The sequence below is a fragment of the Leptosomus discolor genome, chromosome 6 (assembly GCF_034619465.1).
Source record: "Leptosomus discolor isolate bLepDis1 chromosome 6, bLepDis1.hap2, whole genome shotgun sequence".
In the NCBI taxonomy this organism is placed as follows: Eukaryota; Metazoa; Chordata; class Aves; order Leptosomiformes; family Leptosomidae; genus Leptosomus; species Leptosomus discolor.
The window spans coordinates 42,482,480-42,507,652 of record NC_141396.1 but is presented as its reverse complement, the minus strand read 5'-3'; the positions used below and the strand labels follow the sequence as shown (position 1 = coordinate 42,507,652).

The window sequence follows — 25,173 nt, the reverse complement described above, 5'->3', positions numbered from 1 at the left end:
AAGACGTGTAATAGGATTCTTCTTTCCAAGCAGTAAATAATTCTTCAGTAGTGATGTTTGCAGTTCTTACTTGGTTTCTTGTGCATACTTGTGTCAGACCCACTAACTGTGGAAAATTTTGTGAATAGATTACGTGAAACAATACAAAATTTGGGAAATTCTTCCTGTTGCCTTTATAGCATTTCTGTTCAAACAGCTAGCTGAAGTTTCTCTGCAGATGGTACGAGCCCTCAAATGATACACTGGTTTAATCAAATGCCTGTTTTCTGCTTGCAAGAATAGAACTCTAATTCTCTTTTATTGAGTCTAAATTCAATTGTTTTATTTCTTATCTTGAATAAATGACTTCGACTGAAAACTTGAATTTTTCGTTGCCTGAGATCCTGGTACTGTTTATAAGTATTTGACTAAGATATAGTGTGCCTGTTTGTGCCTAATGAAGCACTAACCAGACTAAATGATGAATGGCAGTTTAATCAATTCAGTTCATTTGATAACCAGCAGAAGCATATGGAACATAAATTTTAACTTGTCTTTTATAAGTACCTGAATTATTCTGAAATTTGACCAGAACTGTGCTTTCCAAAGTTTTATTCCACTTTTCAATGCCTAAGGAGAAACTTTGCTTAATATAACTATGCTTTGAGACATAAAATTAGAAAATAGTGGTATATGTTTAATTTTCTTCTTCAAGAAATTTGACTATCAACTCCCATTGTCCTGGAATGTACAATTATTTCGTTATTCAGTAGTGGTCAAAGCCTTCAGAGATGAATAAAGCGTGGATTGGCTGCTGATAATCTTAGTTAAGTGGTATCTATAAATACTCAGCCCCAGCCTCAATGAAAATATGCAATCTATTTTCATTAAGTTATTTTATTCTAGAACCACTTCCTCACCAATGTATGCACACATATTCTTAAAATTAAATGCTAGTTTCTGGATGCATCATCACGGTGCATAAGCAATGAAAAGGTATGTAATTACTACGTTCCAAATAATTTACTTCTAAAACCAAAGTTAAATTAGGGGTTATTGCTGGGATTTTCCGACACAAACACAACTCACAATTTCAGGGAGGTGGTGCCATAGTTAGTTTTGCAAATTGTAGATTCATTTTGATATACGTTTTGGGTTATTGAATTGGCATTTGGTTTGGGTGAAGGTTTTTTTTGTCTGGTTACTTACAGACATGGTTACACAGCATATGTAGGTGTTTGCATGTGGAAGTTGTAGAAAAATGCAATTGAACAAGTTAAAATACATAATTAAATTCTGCATCCTATTGGTAGTGAAGGGGAATGTTTTCTTTTAAAATTGTTTTAGCTGAGGGAACAAGCAACTCTTGAGCTCTCTTTGTCCAGAAAAGGTGCAAATGCAAGTCTGTAATTTGTTGTGCTTCTCAGATGCAGGAAGTCCACAGGTCATCTGAAATTGGAGTTAGAGAGTCACAGAAACTTTCCTCAACTTTTGAGATCCATTCTTTGTGCTGTAGTTAGTATGTCTCAGATATTATTTTTTTTCCCTCTGATTTCCCAGCACTTCTGCAGTGGCTTAACTGAGTGGGATGAGAGGGACTCGTGAAGTACCGTTCATGAGAGACCAGGGACAGGAGCTGTAATGGGGTGGCTGTCACGGTGGGGAGAGGAGGGAGCCTGTGGCTGCTCAGCCTGTCGCAGTGCTCTCCAACAGGGCTTCTGGGGGATAGGGTCAGCAGCCCCCCCGAGCTGTGAGCATTGTGCTTCCTTCTTTTATACTGGAAGAGGGGAGAAGAAAGCCTAAGCAAGCACATCCTAGAAGTCATCTGCATTTGGGCAGTAGCTTAGTTCAGTGGCTGTGAGCAGCTGCGTGCCCTTCTCCTTTTCAGACATTTTTTTCCAGACTCTTCTCCCAAACCAGCCAAACCCTTCCAGCCTGCCTCCATGCTGCAGTCCTGTCCCCATTCAACCTCTCCCAAGGGTGCACTCTCTCTGCCATTCCTACGTCCGCAGAATTTATTTAGGAGCATGAGTGTGCTGTTCGCGAAGCGCTCATACACACAGAAAGCAGCTGCTGTGTCTTTGTTGTCTGAACAGCTGCCACCCATATTCCTACTACCTCTGCACTTGCCTTCAAAAACCTGAGAAGTATTCATATGTATACAATGGTTTTAGTAAATGCACATGCTTGTCCTTCAGCCTGGCATTGATTTTTAAAAAACAAATACGTAAATATTATCCAAATACTGGATATGAAAGCGTTGTTGCTGGCCATTTAATTGGTAAGAAATCTTTCTAATGTTGCATACTTTTTGTTTCCCTCTGTAGGGGAGTGGGTTGTATCTTTGTAGAGATGATTCAAGGGGTCGCTGCTTTTCCAGGAATGAAAGACATTCAAGATCAACTTGAAAGGATATTTCTGGTGAGTTCTTTATTGCTGAAGTAATGTGCCTGAGACAACGAAGGATTGATTGATAAATGTTCACATATTTCTTTGTGTCAGGAATTAAATTACTGATAGAGCCAAGGATCAGAAACGTAGTCCACAAGCTACAGTTTACTTGATACGTTCTTGAAGACTATGTAGTAAGTTCAGATCCTATTTTTTTTTCAATTAATATTTTTCAAATAATCTGCAGAAAGGTTTTTATACAATTGTGGAAAAAAGCTTTCCAAATGTAAGTCAATGGAAATCCAGCCAATTTGGCATCCTCACTTTGCAGGTGATCAAAACCGATGACTCTGGTTGGTGCTTTGTTAATACTATGCTAATATTGTAATGTCAGTGGCAAATATTTTTTTGTGAGGTATACATGTAAAGAAGAACTAGGGTAGGGAATGAGGTGAGAAACAGAATGGGAAATCACAAATCATGCTTATACTCCAGTTCAAGAGGAGTCCTTGCCTACTGCTTCTGCAGCCTGGTTGGGCCCTTCGTAAGGTGTATGGGTAGCTCATAGGACTGGTGACACAGATTACCAATAGGAAGAGGTAATTTGTATCAAGCATAAACCATCATTTGCACATTTTTCTTTCTAGGGTTGTGGTTTTGGGGTGTCGGGGTTTTTTTTTTTTTTTTTTGGTTGGTTTTTAACTTGCTCTTTTTCCCATTGTGCTCTGGGTTTGGTGATTCCCTTTCAAAAGGCTGAAGAACAACTGTTCTTGACTCCCTGACAAAGGGTTTTGTTTGCTCCAATGCCTGCTGGGAGCTGTGCTGCTGTGGAGTGAGTTTATTCAGGGAAGCTAGTGCTCACTGAGTTAATAGCCAAAGTAGCTCCTGGTACTGTGAGGTGGCCATTGGTGAAAGTGGCGTAAGAACAGCTTCCTCCCCCAACATGGCAATCTCTGGTTTGCTTCTGACTGAAGATTTAGAAGGGAAGCATGAGCATACCCTTGCTTTTAAACGTTATTTTGTTAGTAGCCGTTTGTTTCAAATGCAGTTGTATTTATTTGGGTTTCTTTTTTGGCCCATGGGGAGGGAAAGTAAATCTTTTACGATGTGTTTATAAAATTATTCTTCATTTTATTCAGACTGGCTTGTACTGTATCTCTTGTTGGGACATCAGGGAATTTAGCAACTGCTTTTAGGAATGACTCAGGAAAAATATCTCTCTAGAACAAGACCTTATTTGATTGTGATATAAAAATGTCTCTTTTTCTGTGAAATATTTTGTTATTCTGCCCACTTGGCTAATACTCTGAAAATTCTGTGCTGTGGAAAAATGGCTGTGCTGCAATGTATGCAAGGAGCAGCAGATCTGAGCGGTTCCTGTGACGTGTCCAATTGCTTTGTTTGTTCGCCAGCTTGTGTATTTTAAGCTAACAGCTTCTGGGCCAGTTTTAGGGTTTTGCTTTCTTAAATTATTATGCTTCTCATTTATTGGGATGAGATTTCCTCCTTATTTATAGAACATGAAATTTTGAAAACAATATATTCCTCTTTGGGGCTTCATCTCATTTATTGTGGTAGAATTTTAGTGAGTGTTTTTTTCTGTGGAAATTAAGTAGACTTCTAATAGCAGAAATCAGTGTCTGTCAATGAGGCCTTTTTACACTATGAGTTATAGTGCAAAAAGTGATAGTGATAGGTATATCATATAAACCTATTTTTGTATGGCTTTTGTAAAGCTTTTGTATGCTCCCATTTTCTTTTCTCTTCCCTATCCTTATAATTATTTCTGTGTTAGAAATGCCAAGATAAATACACCCCAGGATGAGTTTTAAGGCCTGCCAGTTTTTTTCAAATTACAGCTGCAAGTATTGAGAACAGTGTTGAAATAACAAGGGATAATTTATTGATACTGTTTCTTTAATTTTGTCTTTCACAAACCTTCAAATAAAAAGATACAATTCAGACTGGATAGTTTTATGGTCCATTGTAAATCAGAGTTAATTTTAAAATCCTAATTAATTAGGCTTTCTAATGGAAGTGTCTAGTTATCCTTACCTAATATTTTCAGTGAGTGCCTTCCTAATGACTCTAAGCATCATGAAGAGTTTAGGTTATCCATTTAAAACTTATTAAACAAAGGATTATTGTTTGATTTTGCATTTGAACAGAAGGATTAGAGTCGTTCGTTCTCCACTGAATCATGTACAGTGCGGTAGTTAATAGCGCTGAAGTACAAAGTTAACCAGGTTGTTACACCAGATAACTAATACAATTAACTCCCATGCAGTGAGCACTTCCACAGCTGCGAAAAGAAGAGATCAACCAATGAAAGACTTTTCCACAAAGTCTTCCCATAGTTCACATTTTCACCGTCCAACAGTGGTGGTTTTCTTGTAACAAAGGGTGGTGTTCTGAAAATGGTGTGTGGTACAGTCCACCTACACGCTAATCCTTTTGTGCTGTAGTTCTCTTCTAAAATACACAACTTGCAACAAAAGGTGTATTAATCTGTGTTGTATCTGTTGCCGTTGTTCTTAGTCATAGCTACATGTCCATAGCATGTAAGAGTCCAGGTTGCAGCTTGAGGCTTTTAGGGGATTGATTCCATTGTAGTGGGAAAGTCACAAAATGCTAAGAAGTAATAGTCAGAAGTGAACAAAATCTAATGTGAGTAACAGTTTAAAATTCTTAAACAGCTGTTTGATTTTCTATTGTATCATTTCCCGTTATTATGTAAATGAAACTAAAATACGCTGTATGTATGCTGTTACAGCTATTATCATGTGGAAGTCAGAGAGAGATTCTCTACATGCTTTTGGATCTCTCTGTCATTGGTGTTCTTCACATATCTGCATAGCCAGGGTAGATGCAACCCAGCACACCACATGTGTTTCTTCCTTGTTATAACTGATGTTAATTTATGCTTAATAATGGCTTAAGTGATTGTATATAATAGATTAAGAAAGAGATTGATCTTTCAGTTTTAAGAACGTTTCTCTTTTAAGCTTGTGTTTCCTGACTTCTATTGCTTTAAACATTTGTGAGTTTTTAAACGGCAATATACACTGATTCTCTGCTTCTGTTACAGCAGCTGCTTATAATAACCGTTCTCAGGTTCCATTACTGTGATAGGCCTCAATAAAATAGCCAAGGTTTATAATACAGAATCTGTTCTCAGAATTGGACCAGCATTTAGAGCCGTTGATGAATGAGCAAGCTGCAAGTTGTTGTTGTCACACTTGGGATCTGATAATGTGAATTCTTTTCCCACTTGTACTTAAAAGTGTGAATAATCTCTTTGAAAAAAAACGTATTTACGAAATAAAATGGAAATCATGCATCTCCAAGAGAAGCAGCTTGAGGTTTCATGCGAGGTGGTAGGTCTGATGTACCAATAATCTGATACAGTAGTCTCAGGATTTCTGTTTAGTTTTGTAATACATGTGCAAAACAGGATGAAGCTTTGATCAAGTACACGTTGAACAGTGAAACCACGGGAATAGGAAAAATATATGAGGCGATCTATTCAATCAAAACTACACAAAATTGGGAAATACCATTTGGCTGCTGATAAGGAATGGCTAAGATCTTTCTCAGTAAACTCCCATTGATCGTTGGTAGCATACATTTCTCTAGATGCAAACTTTGAGGTTGTCTGTATCAAGGAGAACCTGCCATTGTAAATAAGGTTTAATTATGGCTAGAAGCTGCACCAAATACCTTCGAGCTAGCCTTGTACCAGGGAGGATTGACAGCTCCTTGGATCTAGTGGTGATCAGCATGAATTAGTTGAGTGTTAAAGCTGATTACGTGGAGGAGCCTTCAGTATGCCTGGGCGTGCCTTACCCTGAGCCACACTGGAGGTCCCACCATAGTAACAGCCCTGGTTTTGATAGAAGGATATGCTTTCATAATCTCCGTTCTTAACAGATTCAAACCGGATCAGAGTTGAATTTCTTGTGCTAGCTTAGTTTTTCTTCTGGAGAGAATTTTTAAGTGGGAAATCATTCTGTCTTCCACTTTACGTGAGGTTTCTGAGAGCCACTATAGATCAAAGTGAATTTTCCTCCCAGGCTCCAAAGCCTTTCCAGTAAGGGAATAATCTGTGCATTGGCTGAACTTTAGTCTTGGTGCCAGCTACACTGAAAATTACATTTCATTGCAAGAACAATGTACAAAGAGTTCTCCTGATGCTTTGTAGATCACTGCACAGGCAGGACAACAGCATTTAAATGTTGTTTTATCTGTAAATGGGCATTTGCTCAGCAGACACGGTTGTGGGAGGTGTGCGCGCCGCAGGAGCCTCACGCTGCAGGTAACGTGGCACAGCAGAAGTGAGAGTTGGCAGCCAGAAGCCTCTGTCTTCCCTGACACACATATCGCAGAAAGCTGAGGACTCCTCTCCGGTATTGAATGCTATTGCTCTGTTGCTTTCCATACCACACAGTATTAGAAAATAATTAAAAGAGAATAATACCCATTTGTTGAGCCCATAGCCTGATGTGTCAAGGGATGACACCAGAAATGCTTTCTGCATGGAGCTGTACAGCAAAGACTCGCAAGAGAGAGTTTGTGATTTCAGATAGCTGTGAAAGATGACATTTTCTTTTTAAATGAGCATGGAAGTATTACTTCTGTTCCTGAAGATTTAAAATGCTAGCAATATTTTAGATTTTTTTGCTATGTATATATACACACATACGTATATATGTGACTACACTCCTGAAGTGTCTGGTATCATGTCATGCATGGTAGTAGTGTTTTCTGAACAACTCTAATGTTATCAGCTGTTTGTGAATCTGTGGAGCTTTCTCCCTGTGGTTCTGTGTCTGGAGATTTGTTTCACGTCAGTGATGTCCTCTAAAGCCTGAAATAATACATTTTAACAGGCCTCACTTTCCTTTAAGCTTGTGGCAGACCCCAAGGAACTGTGCTTTCTGCTACATTGTGTTAATGACATCTTTGGGAAGCTGACAGGGCTAAACCCAAGGGAAGAGTGCTTTTGACTACTGGGTTGTGAAGTTCACCTGTGTGATGAGGTGTTTAGTCAAATTTATTGCTCTTTTATTTGTGTTTCGTTATTCAGTATATGTTTTCTGCTGCTTGGTAAATATTTTGGCTCTGAAATACAGCTTGTTCATCTCTGGTGGAATAGATGTATTTGTGAGGCTGAACCTGAGCTTAAATTTTATTTTGTGTAGGCATGGTATCTGTGGTGCCTTATATGTTTCAGATGATAAATCTGATTGGAGAAAAAGTCTTCCTCTTTGTAAAATAAATAGTTCTAGCTTAGAGAGGGAAAGTCTTCTATAAACAGCTTGTGTTTTCCTCCCATCTCTCTCCATTTGCATCCCACCAATGACTTCATGAGGAAAACGAGGGGGTTTTTTGAAACCCTAATTAAGTAGAAACCTGGCTGCTGAGTTCTATCTTCTATAAACAGCATGTAAGTAGAATGAGAGAAGTGCTATGTATTATATCCTGCTAATGAATTTACATTTGCTTTATTATAACAATAATGCCTTCTAATATAACAAATATTTCACTTTTCTTCAATGCCACTGAAATTAATTAAATAAATAGCAGGCTTCTCTACGGGTTGGTCTTCTCCTCAAAGTTGTTAGTGCTTATTCAGTATTTCACTGCAGTTGCCTGCAGGTTTTGTGCTAATACTGCTTTTACAGGACTCCTTTCTGGGCTTTATGTCGTATGGCAAACTTCAAGTACAAGTATGAGGTGAATTAACCCTTAAAATGATCTTTAAAAAAACACTGTAAATCTTCTATGCATTCATGCTTTGTAAAGAATTTTGGATTTTTTAGGAGGTCTTTTTAAGGAGTTTCAGCTCAATTTTAACTCTGACTGCACTATATTGTCTTCTGTATCACTGCATGTGTTGTCCATTTCTCTTATAACAGGGCACAAGGTATTTGGTGCTAATTTACATTTACATCTTATAAAGAACTTCTGTCTTCACCATGTCGGAGTAGTTGTAGTCTGTGTTGTTCTTTTCCTTGTATCATGAAACCCATTATGGTTATTGGGCGAACAAAATAGGCCTAGGATTTAAAATAGCGATCATGTAAAAAAGTAGGAAATTTTCTTGAGGAGTATTGCCTATGTGTGTTAGGAAAAGAGGCTTTAAAAAATATTGATGATGTGTCCCACACTTTGTTAATATTTCTTTTAGAAAAGAGGACACATAACCTCCCATTCGTCCATGTTTAAAGTCATAAAAATACTCAGCAGGATATGATGGACACTTGCTAGGGGAACTACGAGCTGATAGCAGGAGGGAAGAGGAGGAGGAGAAGTAATAAATGAATGTGTAACCCCATCCTTGACTTTCAAGGGCTGGCTGGATGTCAGGCCAGCTGGTCACAACCTGATGCACGTAAGTGTCATCTTCTGCTTGCAAGAAGATATTCCCATCCAGCTGGCTAATTCTGAGCAAAACCCTGAGCATGCTTGGGATTGCAAGAACTTGGCTTATTATCGGCTTGGTAGTGCAAAACGTGAAGAGTAATTTGCTACCAGAAAAAGAAAACAAATTAAGACACGGTTCAGTGGAAAACAATGGCTTTGTGGTTTTCTTTGGAATTGGAATGTTTCCTCAGTATCTGCCATATTTCAGCTGCTGAATGAGAATGGGCTGTAATTATAAAGAAGCATTATTTCTTTTCCAGACTCACCTCTGGCCTTTGAGAGGGTGCTTACAGGCAGATGGAAAAAAAATGTGCTGAGACTCAGCTGGTGTAAATCAGTGCAGCTCTGTTTACTTCTTTACTTACACCTTTGCAGGCACCTTCCCTCTTGGCCCCATACACCATAGAAATAGATTATTTTTTATTTCCCATGTAAAATCTCTGTCTGTACAGGTTGTGTCCACACATGTTATGGAGCTGTAACTGCAAACATTTTTGCATGCAGGTGACACTGAGCAGAAACGGAGTTGCAAGCAATTTGTGCATATTACAAATGGAGCTGAAGCCCATGCTGAACAAGTGTTGGTCTGTTATCCAAAAACTTGTGCTACAAGATAATACTGTGCTGTATAAAAGCACAGGCCCATTCATAAACCTGCTCTGATACGCTGTCTTTATTTCCTAGGGAAGATAACAGATGATCAGACATCAAATAGTTATATCGCTTTCTCTTTCCATTTCGTAAATAAAGGAACAATGTTTAATACACTTGGGTCTTCTCTTTGCCCTTTCCTCTTTAACTTGTGTCTGAACTGCACATCACATGCCAAAAGCGGGTTTTCTGAAGAGCATCTTGATTGCCAGAGTTGTTGTTTATAGTCTGTAGCTCGAGTTCAAACATCCTTAAGGTTGAAAATGTTTAAAAATCAATGTGAGACAGTTTTAGGTTATGATTTGAGAGACAGGTTATGAGAATCTAAGATGGATACGCCTTACCTGCCTGCACATGTTTCTTAAATACTTCAAGAATAATAGCTGATTTTTTTCTGCCCTCCTAAGAACTGATAAAAGCATATGGCTTTTTCTGTCATGCTGTCTGGGGGAAGCATCCCCTTCAGCGCGTGCACATGCCTGAGGTACCATTTGCAATAGGCCTAATTTGAATAAAGGCAGACTTTAATACCTGTCTTAGTGTTTCCTGAATCAGTGCCCTAGAGTAGGTATTAATTTAGCAAGGTGCTGAGCACTTGCCATAAGGTTGTCTTCAACTACCACTGCCATTTACACAAGCTAGTAAATCCTCAATATCTTTCTGTAAGCTAAATGTAGATTTTCAGATAAGCTTAGTGATTTCAAGAGGTTTCAAATTTTCAAGGGCTAACATTAATCCACCTTGATTAGCCCAGCTGCTTTTCTAGTTCATGAAATGGCTATGGTTAAATAATTTAGGCATTTAATTTGACATGTGTTGAAATGTTTGTATAATCTTGTCTCAGTTTTAAATACACATATCAAATGCTGTCACACAATTTCTGAGTGTCCGCTATTTGTGTGTTGCTATGTGACTCGCACAGAGAAAAGAAAATCAGAAGGAACTCATCTCCCCTGTATTTTTTTTTAATTCTGATTGGGTTTTTTATTACTACCATTTCTCTATTATAAGAGAAGAGTAATCAAGAGGCAAAAAGCTGCATTAGTTTGAAACTTCCTTGAAAAGTACTGGACAAAATCAGTATTAATAAGTAGGAAAAGGAAAGAAAAAAGGCTACAGAAATGGAATATATTCTACTTCATAAGAAGATGTCCAAAAAAAAGAAGTCTCGTACAGGAGTTGAGAGCAGGAGAATTACCTGACTGGGATCTTAGTGCAGTAGGTATTCTAAACTGTTTGAATGTGAAATAAAAAGAGCAGGTTTTGAAGCATGCAGCGTTACGTTTCATTCTTGTTGCTTTGGTTCTTGCTTCCTCAGTCTTCTGAGTGCTCCATTTAAAATAACTTGGAGGCAAAACTGGATTCTCTCGCTGTCAATTACAGGAAGAAAAATGTCCTGTGTTCACTGTTTGTCTTTAGAGTGCGCCTGTATATCGCAGTGTAGGAGTATTTCAAGCAGTTGAGGTCTGATTCTGAGTACATCGGAGAAAGCCAATAGTCTGTTTCGTGGGAACATAATGAGAATTCTTCACGGTGCTTTTTTGGGGTGCAACATCATCCAGATGGCCGTGGTGTAAACTCTCAAACCTGTCAGTGGTGGAGCAGAATGGCATAAGGTAAATTCTTAACAGGGAGTGTTAATTCTTAACATGGTGCAGTAGGTATGGTCTCACGTAACTATGGTTGCCCTGATGATGATTAGATCCAGAGGAGAAATCAAAGGAAATTTTTTGGCATCTACTTATTGCACCAAAAGTTTACGGTTGGGTTTCTTTATCTTTTGATGGGTGAGAAATCAGTTGACCTTGTAAACTTACAATTTAAAACTTGCGAACTTTGCTGTGTCATGAAGAGGGATTTATGTTTTTAGAATATCTCTTGCTCAGATCCTTTTAAAGTTATTTAAAAGCATTCTGCAGTTACTTCCCTTCTTCAAAAGGGAATTATTTGCATTGTATCTTGTTTTCATCTTACAACATAGTATATTTATGGTTTTTCCCCCTGTGTATCCTGAATGTAATTGTTTCAGCTGGTAATTGCGCTTTTTTAAAAGACAGAAAAGTTGTATAAATTTCATATCGCTGAACTTTACTCTGGTAAAATCAGAGCAAATGCAGCCAGGGATTTTACCAATCTGTAAATTGTCCTTCATGTCTCATCTTGGTGTGCATCCATACAACACGTTGCCCTAATTACTTTAAAATGCGCCTTAAAAATTTGCCTGTTGGATATCCCAGGCATTTTGGTATAGTCTTCTTTGGTCTGATGACTGAGATATTTGGTTAACAAAATTGCTGTGCTGCTGGACCGGCTTCTTAGAGTGTGCTAGCATTGCTCCTTTCTCTTGGAAAGGGAAGGGTAGAGACGAGGTCCTCCTGACCTCACTGCATCCTATCGCTTTATCAACTGCTCAGTACTTCAAAGCAGGCAAGTGACTGTAGCCAGGGTAAATCCTCTTGTGTTTGTTTTATGGAGCTTTTCATTAAATCCCTGCAGTACCCTATTCTGTAGAAAAAATAATTTATCAGAGCAGTGAATGTATCTGAAAACTAAGGATAATGAGACACCTGTTTCTTCCTAGAGTCATCTCTTCTTCGGGCTTCATTTACTTTCAGTAAAATGTACTCTCAGTGCAGCTTCCTACTACTTTTGCTTTATATTGTCTTATTCTTGCTAATGCTTCCACAGTTTTGTTGCTTTTGCAGCCTGGCTTAATGGTAACATCATGCTGCTCATCTGCATTCCTCGCATAGGCCAAGAGATCAGCTGTGCCTACACTGTTGTGCTGTTGATTTTTCTCTCTGATAACTTGCGTAGTTTGTTACCCTTGTGTCATTGGTGTAACATCTCCCCTTCTACTAATTTAGTGAGATCTTTAAAGTTTACCCCTGAAATGTTATGATTTGCCTTCTAACAGCAGTGCTGCTCATGTTAAAGAATTAACGTAGTCATTTTACCGTTCTTGTACCCGATCCCCCACCATTTTTCAGCCTTTGTGTCATCAGTATTTCAGGCCATGCATTTCTGTGGACAATGTACTGGGGGTGGAGTATAAGAAACTGTAACTCCAGTCTTTCTCTTCAACTCCATCATTATTGACTACTAGTGGTACTGAAGCTCTTTGTTACGTGTCTGTGCAAATTTTCTTTTCTGTATTTGCATATCCTATTTATTTATTTATCAATTTCCCCTTCTGGTTTGTTTTTTTGGTTTTGTTTTGTTTTTTCTGAAAAAGAGTGGACTGTGATATGCAGGTGTTAAGCAGCTCCAATCCTTTGGGAATTTGCCTTCATTCATTCACACTTCATCGTTGGTATTTTCAGTGCAAGCCCCCTCTGCCTTTTGGAGCTGTAGGCAGTATGTTCTCCAAATCCTGCCTGGTCCTGGCAGCTCCCTTCTCCAGTGAGCAGAGAGGAATGGTTCCAGCAGTTCCAGGGAGGTAGTTCCCTTCTGCCAGAAGTGAGGCTGCAGAGAGCAAGGACTGCCACCACAGCTGCCCTGCACGTGGTTTAGGGCAAGTTTAAATGGGGACAGGAGATGACGACACCCTCATCCCTCCTGCCTGATGTTTTTGAGAGCTCAGAAGTCATGGATGAAGTTAATGAGTGCACTAATGTCAAAGCAGACAAATGAGTTCACTGAAGCTGGGAGTGCAGCTGCCTCTTCCAATAGAGTGACATCTGCTTTCACCTTCATTTAAATAAGCAAAATGAAAAATCTTAGGCCATCTGCCAGCCGATTGTTAAAGCCACAGCTGCTAAATAAGCAATAAATAGTTAAATCACACAGTTTCAAATTTTCAGAAAATTTGAGCGTCTCAATGTTCTGCACACTTTCAAAACCCGCTTCTGATCTCTACATTTGGGCATGTACCTCATCATGTCACGAAAATGGACCCTTCACTCCTACTGAACTTGCAAGGAAATGGGTAAGAAGGTATCAGGAAAATGGGTAAATACACTGGAGAAGAACTCACTAAAACTTCCGAAGTGCACTGGAGTGCGGTGTACTAGCTCGCTACACTGCACTGGAGGATACAGATTCTGTTCAGCCACAGCCTCCCTGTTGATCTCATGATCCGTTGATCATTGAGAATGAGTATCTCCCTGGGATTCTGCCCTGACCCCACTTTAAATGTCTCATCTGCTTTTATAGCCCGTGTCTCTCCATCAGAAGTAGGCTGACATTTCTCCCATTTTTAGGACAAAACTGTATTTCTGTACTAATTAGAGACTTCCATTTTTCATTCTGCTTGCTTGTTCTGTTCCTATGATTCAGAAGGATTGTCAGAAGTATAAAACTCCTGCTTTTTTAGTGGTGAAATACTGCTGTTCGGAATGAATACACCAAGCATCATGCTGTGGTTTGTTGTAGGAGGCACGCTTGAAACTGAATCACTTTAAATGGATTTTTAGTGATAAGGTTAGCCATTTTAAAAAGTGATTTGATTTGGAAATTCTGATAAGGTTGAGTGTAGGAATCAGTGGGATATTTAGACAGCCAGGCAGAGTGTTTTATATCCACCACATATACCCAACACAATTGGAGCTCATTATTAATGCGCTCACTGTTTCAGAAATATTGTAGCACCTGTACCCGCAAATTCTTCAAATGACAGCATGACTGGCTGCCTTCATTTACTGCAGATTGAACAAATGGTTGCTTAAAAAAGATTTGACAAAATACCCACTGCTTCATTGGGCTCCATATGGCTGCAGGAATTTATTCAAAATTGAGATTATTAGAAGATCAAGACCTTAGTTCACAAAATAAGGAGCTGGCAAACTTCTGGATGATCTGATTCTAGTATCATGCTGTTCTGTGATGCTGAGCACCAGGCTTAGGATACAGGTCTCAGTATGTTACCTCCCCAGGATTTTTGGGTAAGAAGAAGAATTTTGGGTTTTTTTCAGTGAGCTGTGCAGGTCAGTTAGCCCAGCTATAATATTCTGTCTGCCTTAGTACAACAGCTTGCCACTCCGCTGCAAATGTATTTCCGTCCTGTAAGCGGCACATGTCATGAGCTTCTGTTGTGCCACACGTATGCTGTTCCTTGTGCATAAGGAATGGTGAGTCCTGGTGTGGTGGCCTAACGAGGCAACCTCTGATGTGTTGTGACTGGGCACCAGCCCGGATACAAAGGGTTTCCAGTATGCAAGAAGTACGTGTGCTTCACTGCTTCCGAGTGCGGTTTTGCTCTGGGTAAACGTGGATTGGTTTCTATGAAAACCATTGAGTCAGGTCCTGGTGCAGTGATGATCCTTATCGGGAATGGATGTGATCCCAGATCTGCTGATTGTTCAAATAGTTGTGGTTAAATGATGGTATAGTGAAGAAACAATTTTATTTTAAATAAAAATGTTTTCATTGCTATTTTTATGATGATTCGTAGGAAGATGCATAAATTTGGTCTGTTAATTATTTAACTAAGCTCTCCAGCTGAATGGCAGCTTTAAGCCCTTCAGTATCCTGATGCAATGGTGTAGCTTTGCCTGAGCCAACGACACTGGACACCGCAACACTCTATAGGAATTCGTGTGCATTAACTGAGCCAGTTTTATGATCTTCAGAAAGACCATAAAGCCAGCTTTATGATCCAAAAGCAGCATTGCTTTTCCGATAAGCCGGTGTTTCCAAAAAAACCCTGTGTAGTGCATACCTGGAATTCAAATGAGCCAGTTGTTGAATCAGCACGGTAGGGCTTGTGGAAGAACATTTCATAAAAGCCTCCCACAGGCTTTTGGCTTCCCCTCCCCGCCCTTTTTCAGTTTAAATAAGAAAGTCAGTAAAATCTTGAAATAAATCTTTAAAGAGCATATTTAGGAGTAGACTGTCTGGGTGGGCTATTCCAAAGGCTTTACAACACAACGGGACAGGAAATGTGAAATGCAGAGTATACACCTTTCTGTACAGAGTAAACCTGAGCAGATTTAAGAGGATATGTAAACAAGTATGACTTGTGAGCCAGGGGGTCCTTCTGACAGAAAATTGCTGTCTTCCTTTTCCTTCAGAGAGAAGAAAAACATTCTGTTTGTTCCCAGGTGGTAAGGAAGAGACCTGCCAGCACAGAAATCATCATCAGCTGCTTCTTCACATTTGTTAACACCAAGGTCTTCCTTGGTGAAATCATTCTCTCTCTGTAACCTTATTTGAGAGCTCACAAGCTCTGGCGATGCCAGAAGAGCAAACTTGCCTCTTTGGAGGAAGAGGACAGAAATCTGTTGAAGTCAGCTGTAGTCCTCTGCATGAGTTTTCATAGAATCACAGAATGTTCAGGGTTGGAAGGGACCTCGAAAGATCATCTAGTCCAGCCCCCCTGCAAGAGCAGGACCACCTAGAGTAGATCACACAGGAATGTGTCCAGGCGGGTTTTGAGTGTCTCCAGGGAAGGAGACTCCACAACCAGTCTGGGCAGCCTGTTCCAGGGCTCTGTCAGCCTCACAGTGAAAAAGTTTTTCCTTATGTTAATGTGGAACCTAAGTCTTCTCAGTCTTTTCCTGATCCACAGCTTCGAGGTCTACAAAAGCTTTCAAATTCTCTTCTCTTCTTACTAAGAATCAGTTTCATCCTGTTGAGGTGTTTTATAGTTTCTGCAGCTCCAAAGCAGATATCAGAGACACTAAGTCTAGTTTAATGACAGGATTTTTTTATTCTGATGATAGGTTTGTTTGCTGATGGAAGGAGGCTCCTCGGCATGGGTGACTGGGAAAGCTGGCGGGACAGGTTCTCAGTCCTGCTGCTTTGTGTGGAGCATCCCTCACAGAGTAGCCCTCTTTTCACTTTGGAGCTAAACAGTGTCTCCTTTTAGCATGTACTACACTTTTTAAGTGATAATTTGGCTAAATTGATGCCTGGTTGCACTGGTTTGAGGGAGGGTGCAGGCCCTGTCAGGAGTTTCCCTTTTTTTTTTCCTTTTGCTGCTAATTTAACATTTTCTCTCTACAGCATAGGCCCCTGTGTTTTCGAAATAAGTTTCCCAAATCCTGTTTTCTTAGTGATTTAGCATTCGTCTCATTCACAGAAATGTTTTAGTAAGAATCACTAAATAAGACAGTTTCTTCTACCGTGTGAACCTTTATGAAAGTTGTAGGTTACTAAAATAGGGCGTTATGATGAGATGTGCTGACTACCTGTAGGAAGAAGGTGCTACAGCCCAGTACAAGTTGTTTCATACTTGCTTTTTTCCCAGTGTGAAGCTGAGATTAAATTACTCTGGTTTTGCACTCTCTCAAATTTAGGTTGAATTATGGACAGAATTAGTTTCTAAACATCAATTCAGCTGTTTCTGTGGTTCAAAATGCGGTATTTAGTTGGTCCTTTTTGGAATAAACACAACTCTCCCCGAAGGACACTGGCATATCAAACCTCAATAGAGCTTTGTTGCAAGGCTGTGGATTTCATGTAATCCTGGCCTGATGGTCTGCAATGCTGGGTCTGTGGTGATGCCTGCTCTGTTCTTCCACCTCCTCTTCCTCATCCCAGCTGTCGTGCCTGGCTCGTGCAGACAGCGTAGGTAGAGCCTGGCTCTGTGAAGGCAGTCAGGCATGTTTATGAAGTCTCCAGTTGTCTTCCTCATGTTGGCACAGTTGCAGCGGTGTCTCTGCCAGGGTCCCTCAGAAAGGTGGCTGTGGTTACCGTGGGTATGAAGAGAACGATGAGTTTGTTTACTCGTACTGCAAAGAGCATGGAAACAGTGTTGGGATAAACTGAACTTTTCAATGCAGGCAGCTACTCAAATATCATTTATATACACAAAGTAAGGTTGGAAAAATCACATACTAGAAAGGTTTCCCGGCGAGACTTCTTTGTACTTTGCCTCTGTGGGGAAAGGCTGTTAAGAACAGTTGGATCCTTTACTGTTTCAAGTACCTCACTTTTCATCCTTGACAGAGCTAAAGCACAAATATTAGTTGAATTTGATTTTTTAAAATTAATGTGTGTTGTTAAAATTATGTGGGACTATTGATAGTAATTTTGTGTTTTGTTTGCCTCATCCTTACTGGCACATTACCTAAATGGTTTTGAAGACAGCTTCATCAAAAATCACTCCCCATGCTCAAACCAAGTGGTTTTATTTCCCACGTATAACGGAATGACAATATTCCACTTGATGCCTGAAAGAGTCAGCCTTTTGGTGTAAGTGAACCTTGTTCTGTTCTTGCTGCTTCTTTTTTCACTTTAGAGACCAACCTCAGTAAGTTCTGTTTTTTTCACAAAACAGCATCACTTTATGTACAGCAGAAACAAGCTTATGGGGTTGGTGAGGAGGATCCTTCCCTCTTTTTTTGTTGCTGTTGTGTCCTGTACTCATTGTCTGTGTAGCTGGTACTTCTTAGAGCTCTTGAAAGAATTAATACCTTGTGCTTTTTTTTTGTGTTAAGACAATGATTAGATCATTCACAAAATAACTTGCAAAAGAAGTACTCCAATCAGCTTGTTTTCTAAGCAGCCTTGTTTTCTTTTAAATCCGTGATTCTGGTTTCATGCCCTGAATGAATGCAGATCACATTAACATATTCTGCTACACATTACCACTGTACATATAAATTAGTGACTGTTGACTTTATTTTTCCTTTTACCATGTATGATCACTGCAAGGTTTTTTTATGACTTTGATAGCATTTAAAGGGACATACAGAAGCAAAAAATACAACCTGTTTTATACATAAAATTAAGAATTAGAATTTGCAAGTCTGATTTAGTCAGTAAAGAATTATGGGCTCAGGTTTAACACTTCCGTTCTGAAGAGGAATCACACAAGTTACTTTACATTTTCTGTATGCTTAATATGTTGCATCTCTGTTTCACTGGTATTTTCTTTTTTACCTGTGTGGGAATGATGAAGGGATGTTTTGATGACAGTTGACCGAAAAAAATACAGAAAGAGGAGTTTCCTATGTAAGAAGAAAAAATTTTAATAAAATACAGCTTTCAGGCTCTGATCGAGGCCGTTAGTGTTTTACACGTGGGAGGAGACTGCCTTGATCACACAGTCTCACTTCAGTTGTTTTAACTTTGAATTGATGTGGATTCCTAGTTTAGGAACTACAGGTAATATTTGACCTTCATTTAATGAAGTAAGGCTTCAATATTTTCAGTCTCAAGGACAATGACTAGGCATATGGTATTTATTTTTCATGAATCTAAATAAATATTTTGTTGCCATCTTAGCTGACAGATGTGGTTTCTGTAGCGAAAAATGAAGTGACGACTTTATTGCAGCTGGGAACCCTGGAAGATCCACAACCTTCCCAAAGTTAAAGTGTGTTCAGCCTTGATCTAACAAACATATCTAACATAAGTGCATTACACAAACTCATAGATTTATTGTTACGAATACTGAACTGCTGAGTTCCTGATGTGAAGAAACGACTGGTATTGAGGCAATTTCATTTCTGTCTCTCTCTTTTGTGTATTAAACTTGACACTCAGCTGTCATCCATCGTGCCCAGCAGAGAGTCAAAGGAAGCCTCACTGTAGTTTTCAGTCAACAGACAGTGAGTCAGCATACGTAGTACACAAATAGTTGCTGAATTTTGGGGTTTTAAACCATTAGAGTAAGACCAAATGCTATGCTGAAGGATGACATTCTTCCTTTGTCTTCACTACTACACATGCTTTGTGCTCGCTGACATGATGAGGTGGTAATACACCTGTTCCCAAGGTAGTGGAAGATGTGTTTAAGATCTGCCTTACAGTGACTCCTCGGGAGGGGAATGTGGCAGTGGGTGGATCATCTGGACAAATGGCTTAGCACCAGGACAGACTGTGAGACAGAGATATCACATAAGCTTCTCTTCCAGAACAGATGGAAAATTTGATGTTGAGAGGTGGCTCTGGGAGAGATGGAGCTGCCATAGTGAAACCCTGGAACTCACACTGCTTCTCAAGAACGAAATCTAGAGCAGTAACGTACTTTCCTGTAATGAAAGGGAAGATAACTCTGAAGTTTTTGACTAACTTGAAAGCTTCATTAGATATGTATATTTTGGAAGAATATAACACATTTTTGTTGAAAAACAGAACATCTGAAACCTCCAAATGTCACTCAACAGAAAAGGACTGCTGATTTGGAAACTGCTCTGCAATACTTACCCTCCTCTTTTTATTAAGTTTGGTTCTTCAGACAGCTATAGTCTCCCATGGTACATCACAGCCAAGGACTCACTCACTAAATGCAGTATGTTTTACCAGCAAATAGGAAGACTAGAACAAAAACCTTGATGACCCTTAAAAGGAAAAATAAAATAAGAAAACATTTTTACATCCAGCTTATAACTTTTCCTAGTTAGAATTCTAGAGAGTTTTTCAATAATTTTCAAAATTCTAGGGCATTTCCTTTTTATGAAATGAAAAAAAAAAAAAAAAGAGAGAGAGAGATTCACTCTCCTGCCTTTTTTTTGACTAAACTTTCTCTGTTCGTCAAGTTGACCTAACGTGAAAAAACTTGAAAATTCAGCAAATTGCTTAGCCTGATTTCCATAAATGTTGTCTAAGGAAAGGCAGCTCATTTGCATGCTGATGTTGTTTTTCATTCTGCTTTGTTGCTACAAAGCCCTGAATAATACCACAGGCTGCATATTCTTTGTCTTGTTGAAGTCCAAACCATTGCCTTTCTTGAGGATCATCAGATCTAACAAGGGTTAAAGCATTATTTCGGTAATACACAGCTCTCTATATTCAAAAGTTGAAGTGCAAATAGAAATGCTTGTTCTTTATTAATTATACCCACACTTGGGAAAGAGCTGGTGGGAAAGATTTGCACTGCTGCTCGTCTCACAAGAGATTCAAATGACTTTTCTGGACAGATAGTTACCCAGAATGATCTTGTTACATGGGAGTAATAGGGCATGTTTTTTCATTCGAAGCAGAATACAGGACAACATGACTGATTGTGTTGGTAGGGTGGCATAATGCTCACAGTAAAATAACAATGCTCTTGCACACTGGGGAGCAGGTTAATTAAGGGTGAGCATGGTGTGTCTTTGTAAAATCAGATGTAAAAAGCAAATGACTTTGTTCTTATATTAAAAAATTAAGGTAATGCATTTGTGTTGCATTCCCTGGGAAATCTTTCTGTATCATGCTTGTATGTGGAGCAGCTTCTGTTTTCCTGACTTTCTGCTAGACTGTAACAACGTCAACTAGAAAGAAGTACGGGTGTTTGGCCCTGGTACCTGATGTATTGTTAATCTGCTATTTTCGTATAAATAGATTTCTCACCCTGCAGATTAGGTTAGAATCTGATCCTGATTTTGAACAGCAGGTTTTAAATGAGAAGGTCGTTTTATCTCATTTGTTAGGGAATAAGAGAGCCCAGAGTGTTGTATGTAATGTGGAACAGCAAAACCCCAGTAGGTGTTGGAGTTTTCTTTACAGAAACTATAACCATTCTGGTCCCTGGAAAAGTTAAGTCCATTCCAAATTTGAGAATTGTAGATTATTCTTGTGTTATTAATTCAATTATAAAAATAGCTTATCAAACCATGCAAGTTGAATGTTTACGTCACTGAGAAGCGTATTATCAGTAGAGAAAGCAAACAAGTTAGTGTTATTTTTTCAAATAATTCTCAATGGTAAATAAAAGCTTATTTCCAATATTAAGTTGAGGCTTGATTGCCATGACAGTGGTGATCACTTCCATGTTTTTGGAAAACGAAATGGAAAGACAAAGTGTTAAAATGTAGAAGAGACAGAACTCCTGATGGCATGCTTGGGATGAGAAATAATATCCGGATAGTCAGGGCTAGGAGGTCACCTGTAAAATAGCGGCTCCTCTGGTGTTCAGTTCTTGTGCCAGGCTGCTGTGTCTCCAGTATCTTCCATTGGTTGCTGTAAGATTAGAGTTGCTTTCCAGCACTGGCTGGGTAACCAGTGGTTTGCTACAGCCAGCTCCCTCATGTAATCAGTTAGATGCTAAGATGTTATCAGTGCTTTGGTCTGGATAATCAGTCTTAACTGCTAAGGGATAGTGTTTTAGAGTAAAACCTGAAGACTGTTGGCTTTTGTAAGCCACAAAACAAGGCAGATCCTTCTCCACTGTGAAGTCCACTTTGCTTCGTTTATAGCAGCTGTCAAAACTCATTGCTTTGAGTTGCCTAATCCTGTCTCATCAAAACGGGATTGATTGCTGCTTAGAAGCATCACTTGATGCTTACAGATCTCTTTATGTTGACATACCTGTGGGCAGCAACTGATTCGTCTTATCCAAAACCACAATGGTTTCACCGCTGCCTTCTCCTCCTTGTTTGTTGATTGGTAGTCACATATTGTGATTTTCTGTATCGTGTATGCTAAAAATTCTGTGGAAGAAGGTTGATCTTTATAGTGTTTATACAATGCATTAAAATACAATGTCTGGATCCTTGCCTGAACTACCAAGTTGCCCCTACCTTAAAATGGTAGGCATTTAGATGATAGAAAACCCCAGCTGTTTTTAGCCTGACTGCTAGAAGGTTTAAACATTGTAGGTGGTTTGAGTACTCCAATGCACAGAACTTGTTTGTAGCTGGCTCTTAAACACTGTTCGAGCAGGTGTGCTGGAATATTATTAAAGAAATGTGTTGGAAAACTGGTGAAACAAAAAAGTGTGAGTCACATAATATTCATTACAAAGTGATGTCCCATCAAGCCCTCTGTTACTGGACCTGATGTCACTTTGCAAATCAGAACAATCCATTTCTTAGCTCCAAGTTCAACATTAAATTGGTCTGATGAATATTCTGCCTTACACTGGAAGTTTCAGGTTTTGTTAGCTGGTTTTTAACATTCATCTGTCCAGTGCCTTAGCTGCCTATGTCTCATCTAAAATAACTGACAATTAAGAACGCACATTTAAAAGGATGTGGCTAATTTTCTTATATTCATAACCTTTGCTTTGCTAAGTGGAGTTACAAAGTTGAGGACCATATTTCTTATTTTAAACTGAGGATGCAAGAATCTCTGTTTTTAATCCACGGGCTCCCTCTCCTGGTCTGGGAGGTGCTTGGCACCAGGAGCTTGATGAATGCAGAAGCTAAGTGAAAGTTAAGTGCAGACTGATTTAGTGACATAGTGTCAATGGTGTCTCCTAACGTCATATTCTGTGGTTAATGAGAGAATTGTGCTCTCCCTAATAGCCGTAATGAAATGAATGTGGGTGTTGTGATGAATCAGGGCTGCAGGGCCAGGTTTATCTTATTCAACTGGCGATCAAGGCATGCTTCACAAGGGCTGAAAGCAGTGTCCTATACACAGTATTTACAAATCAAATCAGTGAACTTGCATATCCAAATAACCACATGAACATATACTGTCTAAATGCACTGATACCATCATCTTTGTTTTTCTGACACCTTGGTGCTCTGCATTCACCTCCTGCTGCTCAAACTACATCTAAATTGGACTATTTGCTTGTATTTGATAGTGGAGAAAAATGATCTTTGCATTAATATTCTTAGATTAGAAACATGTTAGTGTTGTAAATTCCTTAGCAAATTCGAGGTCCTAAAGTCATAAAGCACACCTTGTAGGTTAGAATTGTGTCTATTTAAGAGGTCACTTACTTTTGCCTCAAGTTTTTAAGCCCATTTCTAAATTTTATGAAATAAATTTCTGCAGAGTCAAAGAGAAGTTTTTCATGTTTTAACTTCCCAGTCTTGCTTCTAAGATTTTTTTTAAGCTTTGATTTATCGACATGAACAAATGTTTATGTGGCTTAAGAAGTACAACAAATATTCTGGAGTATCCTTGCTTTAGTGCTCTTAATGTATATGTAAATTGCTGTAGACACATTAAAAAAAAAAAACCCTTCAGCTCCAAATGATTGGAAGTAGATGCCTTGTGGCCTGCTCTGAGGTGTCACAAACCTTCACAGATTTGGACCAAAGATTTTCACGCTAACTTTGTGCATGTTTTGTGCTGATGTAAGTTCCTGCAGAATATCACAGTGACTCAAGATATGCAGGTCCAAAAGATTTCTTCAAAAGATCTGCAGTGCAGGTAGGGGCAGGGCTGGCAGGGGGTTTTGTACATCTATGACAATGCAAAACAGGCACCAGACTGGTGTGACATGCTTTCACTTTAGAGTATCAGCCTTTTATTCCAGGGCTAGAGCTTATCACAAATACTGAAGAGAGTCCCTGGCATTTTCATTTGTGTTAGGAACTGAGTGTAAATTTATAACAAGAAAGATCCCACTAGTGAAATACCAAATTCTGCAACTTGTTCAGAAATGCCTTTCTAGAGCTGCTGACGTAGGTATTTCTCTCGACTCCACTTAAAGCAAGCTTTGACAGTTATGTCTTTTGAAGCAAAACCAAGTTTGGGAGAATTAATTATAGCAGTTCTCTCAATTTACTTATTACTTGTGCCAAAGACACAGGGGGGTGAACTTTTCATGTGAGCAGAGTGTGTAAGATTGTAATGGGTTTGCATGGCAAGGTTTAGGTAGCAGGGGGGTTGCAAGGGTGGCTTCTGTGAGAAGCTGCTAGAAGCTTCCCCTATGTCTGATACAGCCAATGCCAGCCGGCTCCAAGACGGACTCGCCGCTGGCCAAGGCTGAGGCCGTCAGTGATGATGTAGCGCCTCTGTGATAACAAGTTTAAGAAAGGAAAGAAGTTATTGTGCAGCAGTAATTGCAGTGAGAGGGAGGAGTGAGAATATGCGAGAGGAACATTTCTGCAGACACCCAGGTCAGTGAAGAAGGAGGGGCAGGAGGTGCTCCAGGTGCCAGAGCAACAATTCCCCTGCGGCCTGTGGTGAAGACCATGGCGAGGCAGGCTGTCCCCCTGCAGCCCGTGGGCAGTGGAGCAGATGACTGCTTACAGCCCGTGGAGGACCCTGCGTCGGAGTAGGTGGATACCTGAAGGAGGCTGTGAACCCATGGGAAACCTGCAGCAGAGCAGGCTCCTGGCAGGACCTGTGGCCCGTGGAGAGAGAGAAGCCCACGCTGGAGCAGGTTTGCTGCTAGTGACCCCATGGGGGACCCACGCTGGAGTAGTCTGTTCCTGAAGGACTGCACCCCATGGAGGAGAACCACGTTGGAGCAGTTCGTGAAGAACTGTAGCCCGTGGGAAGGTCTCACACTGGAGAAGTCATGGAGGAGTGCCTCCTGTGAGAGGGACCCCACATTGGAGAGGGGAAGTGTGTGAGGAGCCCTCCCCCTGAGGAGGAAGGAGCAGCAGAAACAACAGTGTGATGAACTGTCCCCAACCCCCATTCCCTGTCCCCTGCGCTGCTCAGGGGGGAGGAGGGACAGAAATCGTGAACAAAGTTAATCCCGGGAAAGAAGGGAGGGGTGGGGGGAAGGTGTTTTAAGATTTGGTTTTATTTCTCATTGTTCCTTTCTGAGTTGATTGGTAATAAATTACATTTTTTTTCCCTAATTTGAGTCTGTTTTGCCTGTGATGGTAAATGCTGAGTGATCTCCCTGTCCTTATCTCAACCCACGAGCCTGTTGTTACATTTTCCTCTTCCCTGTCCAGTTGAGGAGGGGGAATGATAGAGTGGCTTTGGTGGGCACCTGGCCTCCAGCCAGGGTCAACCCACCACAAGATGCATGTGAGAAGTGCTGCAACTTTGCTGCTGAAAGTTGGTCTGGCTTATGCTACAAGAGGGAGGACAGTTGAAGAAAATAGAAACAAAGCATAATGCATGAGTCAAACTCAGTATTTCCTAAAAATTTACTATTTTTATGTATATTACATCCCCTTAAAATGACAACTATTCGCTGTACATTCTTGTTCG

The 25,173-nt window shown here is 39.8% G+C and overlaps 1 protein-coding gene across 3 annotated transcripts in view; it reads left to right on the top strand.

Annotated features, from left to right (window-relative positions):
* The window catches only part of CDK14 (cyclin dependent kinase 14), a 269,013-nt gene that overhangs the window by 194,505 nt on the left and 49,335 nt on the right, over positions 1 to 25,173 (top strand). For all 3 annotated transcript variants that reach the window (XM_086466597.1, XM_086466595.1, XM_086466596.1), the window contains one exon: positions 2,307 to 2,400. In XM_086466597.1, the coding sequence (XP_086322723.1) occupies positions 2,307 to 2,400 (94 nt within the window). The remainder of the gene's footprint in view (positions 1 to 2,306; positions 2,401 to 25,173) is intronic.